The following is a 14,637-nucleotide window of genomic DNA, read 5'->3' on the forward strand; positions in this document are numbered from 1 at the left end:
GGCAGTAAGAGAACAATGCCTAATTTTGAGAAAAACATCCACCTTGGCAAGGAGGTCACCAGTGACAAGCTCGTTGTGTTATAAGGGATCAGTGTCTAAGTTTGACCAGCCTATGACCTAAAAATAAACGAATTGATCCCATGTCTTACTTGGATAGAATATGACAGAATTGATGTGCCCATTGCTAGAGGAAAGACAGATGGTCCCTCCATGTTCAAGTTTCTCTTCCTGTCAAGGATAGAGAAATCACTCCTGTGTCTGCTACAGACTTCGTGTATCTATTATTTGAGATAATTAGGCACCCAAGCTGCAAGCTACCCAGAAGCTGTCCTCCTAAAAGAGATCTTGCTGACCCACACCAGTGCTGTGGAGAAACCCAAGCTGTGGGTGGGGCCATCTTGTTAAAAGAAAATTGAGAGTGAGTTTTTCAGTCATGTAGCAGGCTTGACTACCCAACACTTGACCAAATTGTTCTTTAGGTCTGGGGTTTTTATTGCCTCAGAAAACCCAGGACAAAGAGGATTTCTTCTCACAGTGAATTAATTACCCGACTCCTTTTTCAGGTATTGTGTTCATGGTTTCTGTTGAGAGTACATTATAAATGCTTTGCTACTAGTATCTACTTTAAAATGAGCAAAACATGCCAGTAGATTATGGATAAGTTTCAAGTAGAATCTACTTTTCATTTATGTTTCATGTAAGTCGAAAGAAAATAAATGCCAGAGAATCACACATCCTGAAATATACTGCAGTCTCTCTGAAAAAACAAAGTCAAAGACCATTCAAAAGCTCTGAAGTAAAGAACACTTTAATTCTGAGTAAAACAAATTTCCCTTTCTAGTCTACCCCCACGGGCATCATGCAGCAGTCCCCAGCGTGAGGCCCTGAACCTGATTCTCCCTGAGAAGCAGTCTTGACCCTCTTTGGATATTTGAGTGTGTGTGTGCATGCTATGTTGCTTCAGTGGTGTCTGGCTCTTTGTGACTCTCTGGACTATAGCCCACCTGGCTCCTCTGTCCATGGGATTCTCCAGGCAAGAATGCTAGAGTGGGTTGCCATGCCCTCCTCCAAGGGACCTTCCTGACCCAGGGATCGAACCCGCATCTCTTATGTCTCCTGCGTTGGCAGGCAGGTTCTTTACCATTAGTGCCACCTGGGGAGCCCTTTAGATGGATCTAATTATTATGGTTTTTATGTAGACCATTCTAAAAACACACAACCCAAGGCTCAGATGGAGCTCTTAGGTGGAGGTGGAAGGGGAAGGGGAAGGGGAGCAGGCAAAGCTTAGGTTCCTTACCATGGCCTCATCATAATCACCCGCCTATAACTTCATTCATATAGTGAAAGAACTCGGGCCTCTGTCGTCTTTAATATTCCAACCATTAATATGTGGTCCCGCCTCTAAATCAGTGGGATATTTTAAAAGTAAGATACATGGAGTGGAAAGTAAGGATGTTTATCTAACTTTGCATAACTTTGCATGAAAACCTAAACTCCTGAGTTGGCAGTCACGATAAGAATGGGGAAAAACACTGGTTATAGCTTTTCTGAATGAGGTATCAGTGGAGATCTTTTGACACTGTGCTCTCTGACAGTAGGAAACTTTCAGAATTCTGAGGTTTAAGGGGAAAGCAGAAGTCACATCGATGGTTTAGAATATAAATGAGTAAGACCTTAAATATAGGATTAAAATGAGGCTATTCTGAGTTTGCTTTGCTTTAAAAAAAGGTAAAATTTTCTGGATAAATGTATATATTTCCCTCCCCCACAATCCCCATGTAGCCTGTATATACATATTTCTGAGATAATCAAATTTAACATGAAGAATCCATAAAAGGAAAGCATGAGCAAAAGTAACTATAGGTCACAGTCAAACTAAATTCTCATGATTCATTAAAAAGCCATTAAAATACACCATCAGGGCTAAACTATTGGGGTGGCAACTTGTGCGCCTTCACATCACAGGTGAACTGCTTGGAGCTTTGCCCTGCAGGCATCATTTCTAGTGGGAATTAGCAGGAAGAAAGAAGAACAGACAGGACTGGGACTCTTGATTCCATTGTTTGGCAAGATTCTTAGGAAGTTGTTACCTGATGATGGAGTGATTTTTTTGCTGGGACCCAGACTATGGCACAAGGTTCTGGCAGAACAGACCTACTTGAGCACACTTTGTACATGCGTGATGCGCCATCTAGTGGTTAAGAGAGCCTAACCTTAATGGAAAGGAAAATGGTCTCTGGTCCCTGGTGCCTCCAAACTCTCCACCACTGGATTAGAGCAACAGGAGGTTTGATGCTGTAGGCTATTTGGGGGGAAGAAAAAAAATCTGTTTTCTCAGAAGCCATACCTTTAGTTTATATTAGGTGGTGGCGTGGGGGGTGGGGTGGGGTGGTAGAAATACTGATGTTATAGTAGCTATGCGACCCAGAGGTTGCAAATTGGCAGTGTTCGGCCCACAGAGTACTTTTTTCTGTTTCAGTTAATGGAGATGTAATGTTCACAATGCACTACATAGATCTTCAATATATAACTTGATATATTTATGCATTTGTAAAAATTTGCCTGTAAATAATCTTCATAATTACCCCCATAATCAAGATCAAGAATGTTTCCAGCATCCCAGCTGCCTCCCTCCTTTTCCCTCCATCAGCCCTCCCTCGGATACAACCACTCTTCAGAGCCCTGTCACCGTAGATTTGTAATGACACCATTAAATAGACGCTTCCCTGGTGCCTCAGAGGTTAAAGCGTTTGCGTCCAATGCGGGAAACCCGGGTTCGATCCCTGGGTCGGGAAGATCCCCTGGAGAAGGAAACGGTAACCCACTCCAGTATTCTTGCCTGGAGAATCCCATGGACGGAGAAGCCTGGTAGGCTACAGTCCACGGGGTCGCATAGAGTCGGACACGACTGAGCGACAGAACGGAACGGAACCCTAACCTCCGGGAAAGGGCAAAATCCTATAGTCACCATTTTAATAGTTTGCCCCAAAGGGGACAGTTTTCTCATGAGAAACTTTCCGTGGCTAAACAGAGGCTCTGTTTCCTGGGTTTCCTGTTTCTCGGGATCCAGGTGGCATAATATCTAGTCCCAATTCCTCATGTATTGTTTTACTTCCCCAGCTTCTCACTGAGAGATATATCCATTTGGTGCACTGATTATATTTTCCCAAGTGTCTCTGCAGGCAGCCAAGTCAATTTTCAAAGAAATCCATTACTTCTGAGCGGAATCTCAGAGGTGCCACTGACTGTCATGGCAAAGCCTATGAATTCTGATGCAGCATTTCCAAAATTAATGTGGATATCATGTCACCAGTGACTGCATGACACTCTGTTCATAATAAGCCAAACAAACTGTAATGGTGAGAAAGGCTCTCAAACCCATAATTCAGCAAAGGCTAATTTTTAATGCATAGCATCACATAGTCATTGCTGCCATTTCTACAAGACCTCTTTTTGTTCAAATGAAACTAAATCCCCTCTGAAGGTCAACATGTTTAATATGTCAAGAAGTAGAGCTGGTTCTGAAATAAAACTATTGTGATTATTCCAGAGCTGTCTTGTGCATATCTATTTTTTTGATTATTGAACTAACACACGGTCTATCAGCCAGCAGGTCCAGTGAGCAAATTACTTCCCAGTATTTTGCAAGGTGCTGGAGATAGAAAAAATTGAGATGTAGGAGTCCTCTCTCACTGTCCAGGAGTTGAACTTTGTTTAGACCAGTTTTCCCAGGGCCTGCAACCTGATGTGTAAAGAGATGGCTGCCTCTTGGGAATACAGGCGTTATCCTAATTTATTCCTTTTTTTGTATTTTTTTCCTAATTATTTGTGATGGATTTAGAAAAGTGAAGAATGTAAAGAAGAAAATACAGGGTTTCCCTGGTGGCTCAGTGGTAAGGAATCTGCCTGCCAATGTAGGAAACATGGGTTCAATCTCTGATCCGGGAAGATCCCACATACTGAAGAGCAACTAAGCCCCGTGCACCACAATTACCTAGCCTGTGCTCTAGAGCTCAGGAACTGCAATTACTGAGCCCATGTGCTGCAACTACTGAAGCCCGCGTGCAATCAAGCCCAGGCTCTGCAACAAGAGGAGCCCTCACACTGCAACTAGAGAGTAGCCCTCGCTTGCGTCAACTAGAGAAAAACCCGAGCAGCAACAAAGGCCCAGCACAGCCAAAAATAAATAAATAAATAATTTTTTTAAAGAAAATTCAAAATTCCCCAATCCACCAAAGAAAGTCTAACATGGCTTTGATTAATTTCTTCCAGTGAATTATAATTCTCTTCATTTTCTCTGTGTGTATATGCAAATATATATTTACCTTATGGAGTTGGGATATTATGATTTTTATCTAGCAAAAGAAAGTCTTGAAACATATTTGCCACTTTGAGTGACTTAATAATTTCTAGAATTCCTTTATAATTTTTAACCACTCCCTGTTATTGGAAATTTTCATTGTTTCCTCTTATAGAAATGTAATGCCTATTATTTTAATTATTTTAATGCCTATTATTTCTACCATACTTTATAGCTGGAACCTCCAGAATAGGGTTAAATAATAATGGTGATGCTGACTGTTCCTGATTATAAAGTCAATAACTCTGGTATTATGACCACTGCTGAATTGAATTGAATAAAAATCATATTAAGTACTTTGAGTTCCAGTTTTCAAACATCACCAACCGGGAATTGAACATTTCCAAATATCTTTTAGTGCAGTTGAAATAATTAGGTTTGTACCGATTTGGCCTATGGATGTGTGATAATTTTATTAATAGATTTCCTAGTGTTGGTCCTCTTCCACCAGAATGAATACTACTATTGTATCATAGAGTAATATACTCTTAATGAATTGTCCAATTAAATTCCATACTGTCAGTTTTAGGATTTTAACACTCACGTGTGTTGAGCATTGCTCTTGGGAGGTAACTGGTGTGGTCAGGTTGGAGTCGCACTCTGTCTCATGCTGGTCTGTGAATGCAGGTTACCTGAACTGGACTTAGACCTGTTTTTCTAGTATTTATTCTCCTTTTTTTGTTTATCTCTTATATCAACTCAATTTTTTTCCTTTTGTGAATTTACTAAGTACTTTTCTTAGCTTTTTTCAAAGCACTCATCACACTCTTATATTCAAATTTTCTGTATGTGTGCCTTCTGTTCTTGCATGAGTGGTCTTGCATTCAAGAGATTTCCATCCTTCTCCCTTCGTCAACAAGTGTTGTCCACCTAACCTCTCCTGTAGGGTCCTGGCAAAGCACTGCAGTGACAGTTGGTGGAAATACACTTAGATGAGTTTTGTTAACCCACTGAGATCTCCAAACCAGCCCAGCACTCAGCTAAGAAGGAAGGCAAGGAAGTGGAATAATTCCAAAATCTTGTGACTGGTGAGCTTCTATGTGGCAGCACTATGAGGCTGGAAGGCAAAAATCACCTTCTGATGGCTTAGGAGTAGACACAGCAGGGATGAGTGTGACACATTGAGACCAGCCATCCTGTATCCTTTATCTGCCCCACGTGGCTGCTCCATCCTTGTCCTGATGGTGGATAACAGAGAGAAGCAATTACTTCACATACTTCTGCCTGCCTTAAGTACATACTCTTAAAACTAAGTATACTTGGTATATTCTAATATTTAATTATTAAACATTTTAAAAAAATCCTTCCAACACTCATCTCAAGACATCACTTCTATATAATATCTTTCAGTTGTCAGTTCTTTACCAGGAAAAGACTTGCAAAATATGGACCCAGCCCAAAATTAAGGCTCTCCTTTGAGGCTATAAACCACTTGAGGATAGGAGTTAGGTCTTAAGTATATGCCAACTCTCGCTGTGCTAGGCATATATTTTAAACTTCACTGGTGTTTCTGAAATTAATTGCTCTTTTTTTCTTGCAATGTAATGTTACTAAATGATATTCCTCACACTTACTTAAAGACCCAAAGCAACAAAGGACAGTACAGGCCTTTTAACAAGTAATGAGAAATAGAATCAATCAAAAACTGTGATGAAAATTAATGGAAGAAATGACAACAAAAGTGAGTGGGAAAATAAGTGCACTATTCAAACCAGAATCCTAAGGAATGTGATGCCACAGGTGGAATCATCCAGGTGATGACTCTTAGGTGAAGTACTTAGCTTTCAGACCATCCTTGCAAGGGAGCAGTCAGTGGGTATCACTGGCTTCATGGTTCTTTGCAGTAACTAGAGTTCCTTTGAAGGCAGTGAAAAGTTGTGTTCAATGATTACTTTCTCCTTTTCCTTAGGGTGTTAAATACCACATTATTTGAAAGTTGGGAGATTGTTGGACCTTACCCTTCCTGGTGGGTTTTTAACCTACTGCTGTTGGTAATACAAGGCTTGAACTGCTTCTGGTCTTACTTGATCGTAAAAATAGCTTGCAAAGCTATTTCAAAAGGCAAGGTAAGCTAACACTCGCCCTTTCTAATCTGTCACAGAAAATTGTGGTTTGGAGTTCTTCTGAATCACCGAGAACATTATTTATTATTTAGAATTTCATCAAAACTGCTTTTTCTCCTTCAAAGTTTAGCATAACCTCTTGGATACATCATACAAATTTTCATTTTCTCTTAGTGATTTTTTTTTACATGTAGCATTGCTTTGCTGAGTGATCTGCATACATAGTTTTAGATTCACGGAGATACATTATTTACTGTGTTCCTGCTCTCCCTTTCTCTGTCTCCTTTGGTCCTTCTCTGATTATACTTATATTAAACAGAAATTTAATAACTCTTTTATGAGAAGTGTTACTTGATGCATTCTGACCATTTATAACTTGCCAGTAAATATTTAGTTCAATCTCTTTGGTTAAAAATGGGGCTCGTAATAAAGCATCCTGGGCCTCAACCCCTCTGTGTAGAGCAGTGACTTTTCTGGAACATTCTCTGCAACATTTTCTTACTTTCGTTGTTTGTTCTCTTCCTTCTGCCCACCTGGAAGTCTGGGAAGTGGAACCCTTTACATGTAAGTTTCTCACCCCTCTCTCTACATCCTGGCTTCCACGTTAGCCTTTTGGAGCAACACTCTGGTGCTTCTGTTTCCATGCATATTGTTCTGTCTAACCCGTTGACACTGTCTAGAGGCTCTAACCAAGGCGTGGCTCCCACCAGCTGTGAGGGATGCTAGACACAGCTCAGTTAGTGCCCTTTTGTGTGAGCCTGCATTCTGCTAAATTTTGCGTGATCCAATAGAGAAAGAAGTGGACTTCTTTCACTGGTGTTCAACATTGGTTGAAAAACAGAAATAGACCAAAGTGAAGTAGGAGAAGCAGAACTCAGTTGAGGAGAGGATCAGCATGGTCCACCAGGGAGGTCTGAGCATCAGCTCTTTGCCAAGACTGCCCTGGGCTGCAGGACAGCACCTGACCACTTTGTTCTCCGTAAGCACCTGCCACGGGGGCTCGGGGCATCGAATCACATAGTATGAAGCCTATACTTGGCATCATCTCCATGTAAATCCAAAATAATTAGAGCAATGAATTGTTTAGAAGCAAAAGTTTGTCTTTTTCTCTATGACCTCCTACTCTAAAATGAGAATGTATTTCTACTAACAAACAAAAACAAACAACAACAACAAAAAACCTCTCCTGTCCTTATTTGCATACAAATTGCACAATACTGTCAATATGATAAGGGTAACTGAAAATGCAAGGGGGCCATAGATTAGATACTTTGTGTCCTTATTGCACTGCTATTTCTACCAGGTATATTGTCTTCTCTCCAGCTTACTCCCTCAACTTTTCAAGGAGGCAATCAATTTTATTCCAGATCTCAGGCTTCAAAATATCTTAACTGGAATTGCTGCTTACCTAAGACAGTAAAATTCATCTTAGCCACAGGCTTTATATTCCTGTGCGTTATTTTAAAATACTCTAAATTGTTCCTTTCTTTGAAGGTAACTTAAGTATAAATTTTTTTCAAAATGCAATTAAAACTAATCTTACTAAGCATGCAAATGTAAATTAATCACTCTTTGAAACTGGAGTTTTCTTTCCCATTAGCAGCTTAATTTACGACTAATGGATTGCTCAATGTAGTGGAGCTTTTATTCTAATGCTGTCTTTGTGACCCATCTTTTATTTTTAAGTTAAAGTATCCTTATTATCTAGTCCTTTTGGTGTTTCAGTATCTAAATCTTCTTGGAGATGGTCCTTGTGAGCTAAGTCTCATCTCATGGGCCATTAGAGTGAGATCCATTTTTACATATTTACTCAATCATCTCTGCTTAGGCTGGAGCAGCAGTCCTCAGTTCTCACCTTCTCCTATCCCCACCCTTCCTGACAGAGGTGATATTGGGAGTGCAATGGATTCCAGGGTTCTCCAGTTGGAGGGTAGCAGTGACACAGAGAATGAGATGTGGGAAATCCCTCAATTCATTCTGAAGTGCTCCCCAGGAGACTGCCAGCTTTTCAGTCCACCTCTTAGAGAATCATAAGGGACTAGACTGGGAAACATTCTTTGAAGCCAAACAAGCCACCAGGTCCCTATTACCACCCCCCTTAGAAAAGAAGTTCATGCCACTCAGTTACTCAGGGGTGTTAAGACCTGTTGGGATAAATGTTCGCTATGTTTGTAGGCATAAAGTAGGAGGTACAAACTATTTTAATTTGAAAGAAGTAGAGTATTTCCTTAATTTCTTCCTACATACCTCTTTATGAAACCATATGATTTTTTTTCATTCTTTATGGTAATGTATAGACTTATATCCTGATGCCAAGTCATCCTCATGACTTGATGAGTCTGAATGGTGGATGGAAGAACTCTGGAATGATGGGAGTCAATTCATGATGATCCAGTCAGTAGATTTTTCTTGGGAAATATTTTAAACTATTCCTTACCCAGCAAGTACCCACAAATGCCTCCTGCTGCCATTAGTTGTATTGTTGTATACAAAACAAAATTTCTACTTAATTCTATCAGACAGAAAGACAAATCATACAAGAATACATTAAAAAGCCAAATAAGAATGATGTTTTAATGATCAGAGCTAGTAAATATCTCCATTAGTATAATTAATTGAGAGCTGACTCTAAAGGATTCTCAAAGAGAATGTGATCATCAAAGAATAAATATTTCCATTTGTACCAAATTCCTATAGTGCCATTCTAGTAGAATGGTATGCTCCTTGCCAGTAAGAGTGGGGTTCACCGTCTAGTACATTCTCAATATCCAAAGGTAACTTAAGGAAGTCAGCAAGGCTAACCCCCTGTGATGCCTAAGTCCACCTACATTCCTTGATCACTGACTTTGTTGCCCAAAAGTCTATCTCCAATGAAGAGGAACTTACTACTCTGGCAATGTTCCTATCCTGTTTGATTTTTTTAATACTTAGATGTTTTCCTTTATGTATGATTGCATGTACTTCTGAGCACGCTACACCTTTATGATTTCTTCAGAGCCTGTTGCACTCACCTTCTTGTGTTCCATAGGTGTCCAAGGATGATCGAAGTGATATTGAGTCTAGCTCAGATGAGGAGGACTCAGAACCTCCAGGAAAGAACCCCCATACTGCGACCACCACCAATGGGACCAGTGGTACCAATGGGTATCTTCTCACTGGTGCTTGTGCCGTGGATGATTAATTACTCAAAACTACAAGTCCCAAACAAAGTGAACTGTTCGTTCCTGGAAGTATTTAATAAGTTGCAAATGCAGTTCCTTTCATAATCTCTCAGCTCCAGAAACAAAAATTAGGATTATCAAAGCATTTTGAATAGTGCACTGCCATATGTCCTTCCTGTGAATGAAGAAGAATTACCATTCTATATATGTAGGCATGCTTTATGTAATTGACACAAGGGAACGGTATTTGCATTTGTACTGTCTTAGAATATTATTTATTTTCTTTTTGTATTTGTTTGTAAATCTGTGGACAAAAGAGGGTTTCCTCACTCCTTTTACTCTCTGGGTTCATGACAGTGAGGGAGATGCTCCGTTTGCTTCTACCCTTTCTTGCTGTGACCTAGTCCACTAGGAGCATCAGCTTAGTTGGTCACTTAGAGCAAGCAAAACCCAGTGCAAGATTCTCATGTAGCTCCAAATAGGTTTGCTCTCTTTGTGTTACAATGCCCATTCTGAAATGGCCTATTCGGTCTCAAGTGACCTTTCTCCCAGCGTAAAGTTGAAACAGGATGAGCTCAGTTTTGTAATCGTCATTTTTCATGGTCAATTGGTGGTGGTTAAGTCATGCCCGACTCTTGCAACCCCATAGACTGTAGCCTGCCAGACTCCTCTGTCCATGGGATTCTCCTGGCAAGAACACTGGAGTGGGTTGCAATCGAACCCCAGTCTCCTGCACTGCAGGTAGAGTCTTTACCAACTAAGCTACGAGGGAAGCCCTTCATGGTCAATTAGCTGTTCCAAATAGAGTGTGGTTATTGGAGGACTTAAAATTTTTTGTGTGTATTAAATTACTTTGGAATAGACTTCATTTCTTGTGCACACAGCCAAAGTTTCTTTAGTGAGAATGGTAGCTAGTTGGGGATTAACTTTTTAGGTTACAGAGACTTTTTTTTTCTTTATTCTCCATTATAGGGTCAGTGCTCCAGCTCTGAAGGAAGACTTAAGTTCATGGTTACAAACAAAGAAATCAGTCTTCCAACTAGGAATTTGTACCATGATCTGAGAATAGTACAAAGAGAGCAGCAGATTTCAACCAGGTTTTACCACTATCCCTTTAATTAGTGCAGTCTTCCACTATGTTATGGAAAAAAAGAAGCTAAGTATATTTGGGGACAGAAAAAGGGGACTTCCAAGAGTTGCCAAAAGTCAGCTCTAGTGCAAAGCACTTTACTGCAACCAGCTTTCAAGAAAGCACCCTATCTAGTATTTGATCTTGTTTTTTTTGTTTGTTTGTTTTTTGTTGTTTTTTTCTGGGCAGAATAAAGCCAGTGAGAATAAGACCATTTTACCCTTTGTCTTTTCTCCTTAAACATAACCCTAACATAACAGAATTTCCTGTTAGTAGAAACTGAGCAGTGTTACACTGTAGGTCCTTTTGTCTGCTTCTTTGAAGGACTTGTTCATTTTCCAGGAATTTTTGTTCAAATGGAGCTATTTCCAGAAAAAAAGCAACAAAAATTCTACTCAGCAAATGAGAAAGACTACTGAAAAAATCAGTTTCTGTAGTCTCCTACAGGGCAGTGTTATTTATGTATAGATAAGAAAACCATACACATAAACCAAAGATTTTATCTCTTTTCTTCCAACTTTTAGTGAAAGGGAATAAAAAGTTATTATAATACTTATTTCATAAATCAGAAAGACCATCTCCTGAAACAGAGAGTCCAAAACCACAATGCAGTGATATCAGTGTGCAGGTCAGGACTACTGAAAGGGACAGCAAAGTACTAAGAAGTGCATGTCCTGCTCAAAGCCACTCACATTCAGTTCAATTTTTTTTTTTAATTGAAGTAAAACTTTGTGCCCACAATGTGCACCATGATTGTTAATAGTTAAAAGAATGCTCCCAAACAAAACCTCAAACTGTAATGTTAAATCTCTTCCCACCTATTTATAAAATAGTGTGTTTTTGGTATGGCCCACTATGATTAAAGGGCCTTAGAAATATGTCTGCTTTTTTGTTGACTAAATGGTATAATTAACTCTTCTTGGAAAATCTTATTATTTTATTTCACAGAACAGGGGCATGTCTAGGAGAGTAATTTATGTATGGTCAAGTTGTAAGACCAATCATTAAATATGAAAAGTACTTGTCAAGTCATCTGAACATCTGCTAAAATGCAGATATGTAAAAAGTAAACCAGCAAGCATGTTATGGCTGAAAATTTTTGATAAGGTGAAAATTTCTTCTCAACTGAAATATGGAACAGAAGAAAGCCTCGTGCCTTGCTTTAGTATCTAGAGCAAGTCCTCTGATGGGTGGAATAAACCAGGAAGCCACAGTGTGTTTCTATTTGGGTCATTTGACACTCTTTAGCATAGAAAAATAATTTCAAAAGATCTGCTTGTAAATTAAAGGTTTAGAAGACTTGCATGACATGAAGAAAATTGTCTGTCCTTAGCAAAGACATCTGAACATCTGACTTTTGTTCTTCCCAAAAGTCACTTAGAAGGAGAATTGGGAATTCTCAGAGCCTCCCTGACCACTGATAGTAACAACGCAGTCTTCTGTGTATCAATACACTTGTATTTCATTTTACATTTTAAGGCAAAGAGTTCTTTTTGATTCATCAAAATGGTGTTTGTAGGTCTTTTGAGATAAAGAATAATGTATTTATGTCTACTGCTCTCCCATGGTGACCTGATAAGCCTGAGAGAGAAAATATGTGAGATCTGATATCTTCTACTTGTGCCAGGCCATATTTTTGGAAGTGTATATTGTAATGTCAGCTGTAGATTAGTAGGAGTGTTGTTTCCCATTAATTGACTTAGTCTGTCCTGGTCATATTCAAATCTTCCCAAGGTACAAAGAGGTATGTAGGAAGGAATCTAGAAAAAGTAATATTTTATTCTCCAGTTCTGTAGCTTTTCTAGACCAATTAGAGGGAGAGAAGTAGAAATTCAAGTAGAATTTGGCCTTGGGTCAATAAAGGATATAAAAATGTGTGATCTGTGTATGTACATGTAGGTTTCTCAAAAAAACATGATAAAACCAAAATATCACTGACTCATCTTTATCCATATTCTTTTCAAGAAAACCATCCGCCATGTGCAATAGAAATTTTCCACCTCCCTTTTTACTGCCTGTTCACGCCACCTCCACAGCTGAGAGGGGAAGACTCCTTTCAGCCTCTTTGCCTCAGAGCTCAGATCACGAAGGCCCTAAGGTCAGCATCTAAGTAGTCCCCATCTCCAAATTAAGTGTTACAAATGTTGAGAGTAGGGGAGCAACTATCCGTATTTTGGATTATTAAACTAAGTGTTGAGGAAAATGCACAATATTTCTGCTTCACCCAAGGATTTTATTAACATTCAGTTCCTGCTCGGCTGCTGAACAGATGGTGTCCTGAGATACCATCAGATAATGAAACAGGCATCTGGCAAAGATGAACTGGGAAGAAAGGTAGGCTCTCCAAAGTAAGCAAGCATTTGGGTGAGAGAAATAACTCTTTAGTGGGATAAAATTAGGTCACCTGTAGCCAAAATGACAGGTAAACCTGAAAATGTCCTGTTCTGTTGCCAAACTTTTCATTCTGAGTATTTGACAGAGTTTGAATTTGAGCAAACTGCACACTTGCACCGTGGGTAGAAAGGGTCTGAATTTTCCACTCTGTATATTTCAACCTCATTGCTATTTGGGCTGAAGTAAGAAATCATATTTCATTTCAGCACACCTGAATCTTTAAAAAAGAGCTCTTCCAAGAGAACTTTATGGACACCCATGACTGTTCCCAAGCTGTTCATGATTTTTGCATTGGTAGTTATTTTTGTCCCCTACTTGGAGATGTTAATGCCAAAGTTGCCTGAATATTTGAGTATTTTTTCTTAATTTGAAGTATGAAAATTATACAGAATAGTTACAAAGGTATTAAATAATTCTCTTTATTAGTATGTCCTATGATATCATTGTGTCCAAAGAGGTTTCAAGAAATTCTTTAGAAGTAAGAGATTAAATGTTTACATTTCACATGCTATTTGAGGTCTTAAGATTCTAATTAGCTTACTTCCCGCCCCTCCCCCCCAACTTTGTCTTTGGCTGATTTCTGCTTTGTAGATAAATATTAGTAGCCCTGAAATGTTTCTAGTGTTCAAATAAGAAAAAAACAAATCAGGTCAAAGTCTGCACCTGTGTCCTGTCCATGAAGGGAGTACTGTCAATCACAAACAGTTCATGCAAAATGCAGCAAGATACTTTTTAAGTGACGTTATTGTTGTCCCAATAGTAGGTTTAAATTTTTCTTGGTAAAATGCAATTATACCATTTTCAAATTACCAGATAGTAATTAACACTGGTTCACTGTGACCACAGTTTAATTCTTCGTTTTTAATAGGCTGGAAACAGGCCCTGTGGTTTGCATTTGTTTGCATGGTCCCCTCCTGTCCCCTAGGGGGCGTTCAGTAGATGCTAAGGAGGCCTGTCTACTTGTCCACTCTGTGCTGTCGAAATGCCTAACCTACTGTCACTGGAAGCATACCTGATGCTGTTTTTTATGGAGAAAATTGTATGAAAGAACATAAAACATTATAAGTAGCTGTTAATAAGATCTGTAATCACCCAGAAGAGTACCTTAGTCTTTCCAATGTGAGTTCAACCTGAAGCCTTTGAATGGAACACATTACCAAATGTCCGTAAGCTAGATCCCCATCCAATCAAAGACACATAAGTCTCTGCAAGCAGATGACACATGATATGATGTTTCCACAAGACTAGACATTCTCAACAGTGCCCAGGAAGGAATGGGAAGGGACTGTTAGCCTAAAATATAGCTTATTTATCTCTCACTCACCTTCTTTTAAATCTGGAACTCTTAATAAAATGAATCTAAAATATTGTCACTTATCTGCTATCAATTTCCCAATAATCATTGGATCAGTTCTGTATCACACTTCCTTCTCTGATTCCATTAAATATATATATATATATATATAGTGCCCATATGAGCCTGTTTTCCTCAACACAAGTCAATGAGAGCTTGGCTTATTTTGGTATGTC

General features: G+C 39.2%; 1 protein-coding gene and 1 long non-coding RNA gene across 5 annotated transcripts in view; one reads left to right on the top strand and one right to left on the bottom strand.

Moving 5' to 3' along the window:
- CERS6 (ceramide synthase 6) overlaps window positions 1-14,637 on the top strand; it is a 395,115-nt gene that overhangs the window by 363,500 nt on the left and 16,978 nt on the right. The window contains exons 9-11 of one of the 4 annotated variants that reach the window (XM_088829891.1): window positions 6,270-6,426; window positions 6,964-6,987; window positions 9,452-10,924. In XM_088829891.1, coding sequence (XP_088686017.1) covers window positions 6,270-6,426; window positions 6,964-6,987; window positions 9,452-9,604 — 334 coding nt within the window. In that variant the 3' untranslated portion in view covers window positions 9,605-10,924. Of the gene's footprint in view, window positions 1-6,269; window positions 6,427-6,963; window positions 6,988-9,451; window positions 10,925-14,637 lie in introns of those variants that run through there. The other 3 variants (XM_055398898.2, XM_088829883.1, XM_055398899.2) reach the window with 3 other exon arrangements.
- Window positions 1-14,637, bottom strand: part of LOC129538653 (uncharacterized) — a 42,771-nt gene that overhangs the window by 10,150 nt on the left and 17,984 nt on the right. Inside the window, exon 2 of the long non-coding RNA XR_008682242.2 lies at window positions 5,436-5,538. This is a non-coding gene — a long non-coding RNA (uncharacterized LOC129538653). The remainder of the gene's footprint in view (window positions 1-5,435; window positions 5,539-14,637) is intronic.

This window comes from Moschus berezovskii, chromosome 2 (genome assembly GCF_049115385.1).
Source record: "Moschus berezovskii isolate FMDL1 chromosome 2, NW_MosBer_1.0, whole genome shotgun sequence".
Classification (NCBI taxonomy): Eukaryota; Metazoa; Chordata; class Mammalia; order Artiodactyla; family Moschidae; genus Moschus; species Moschus berezovskii.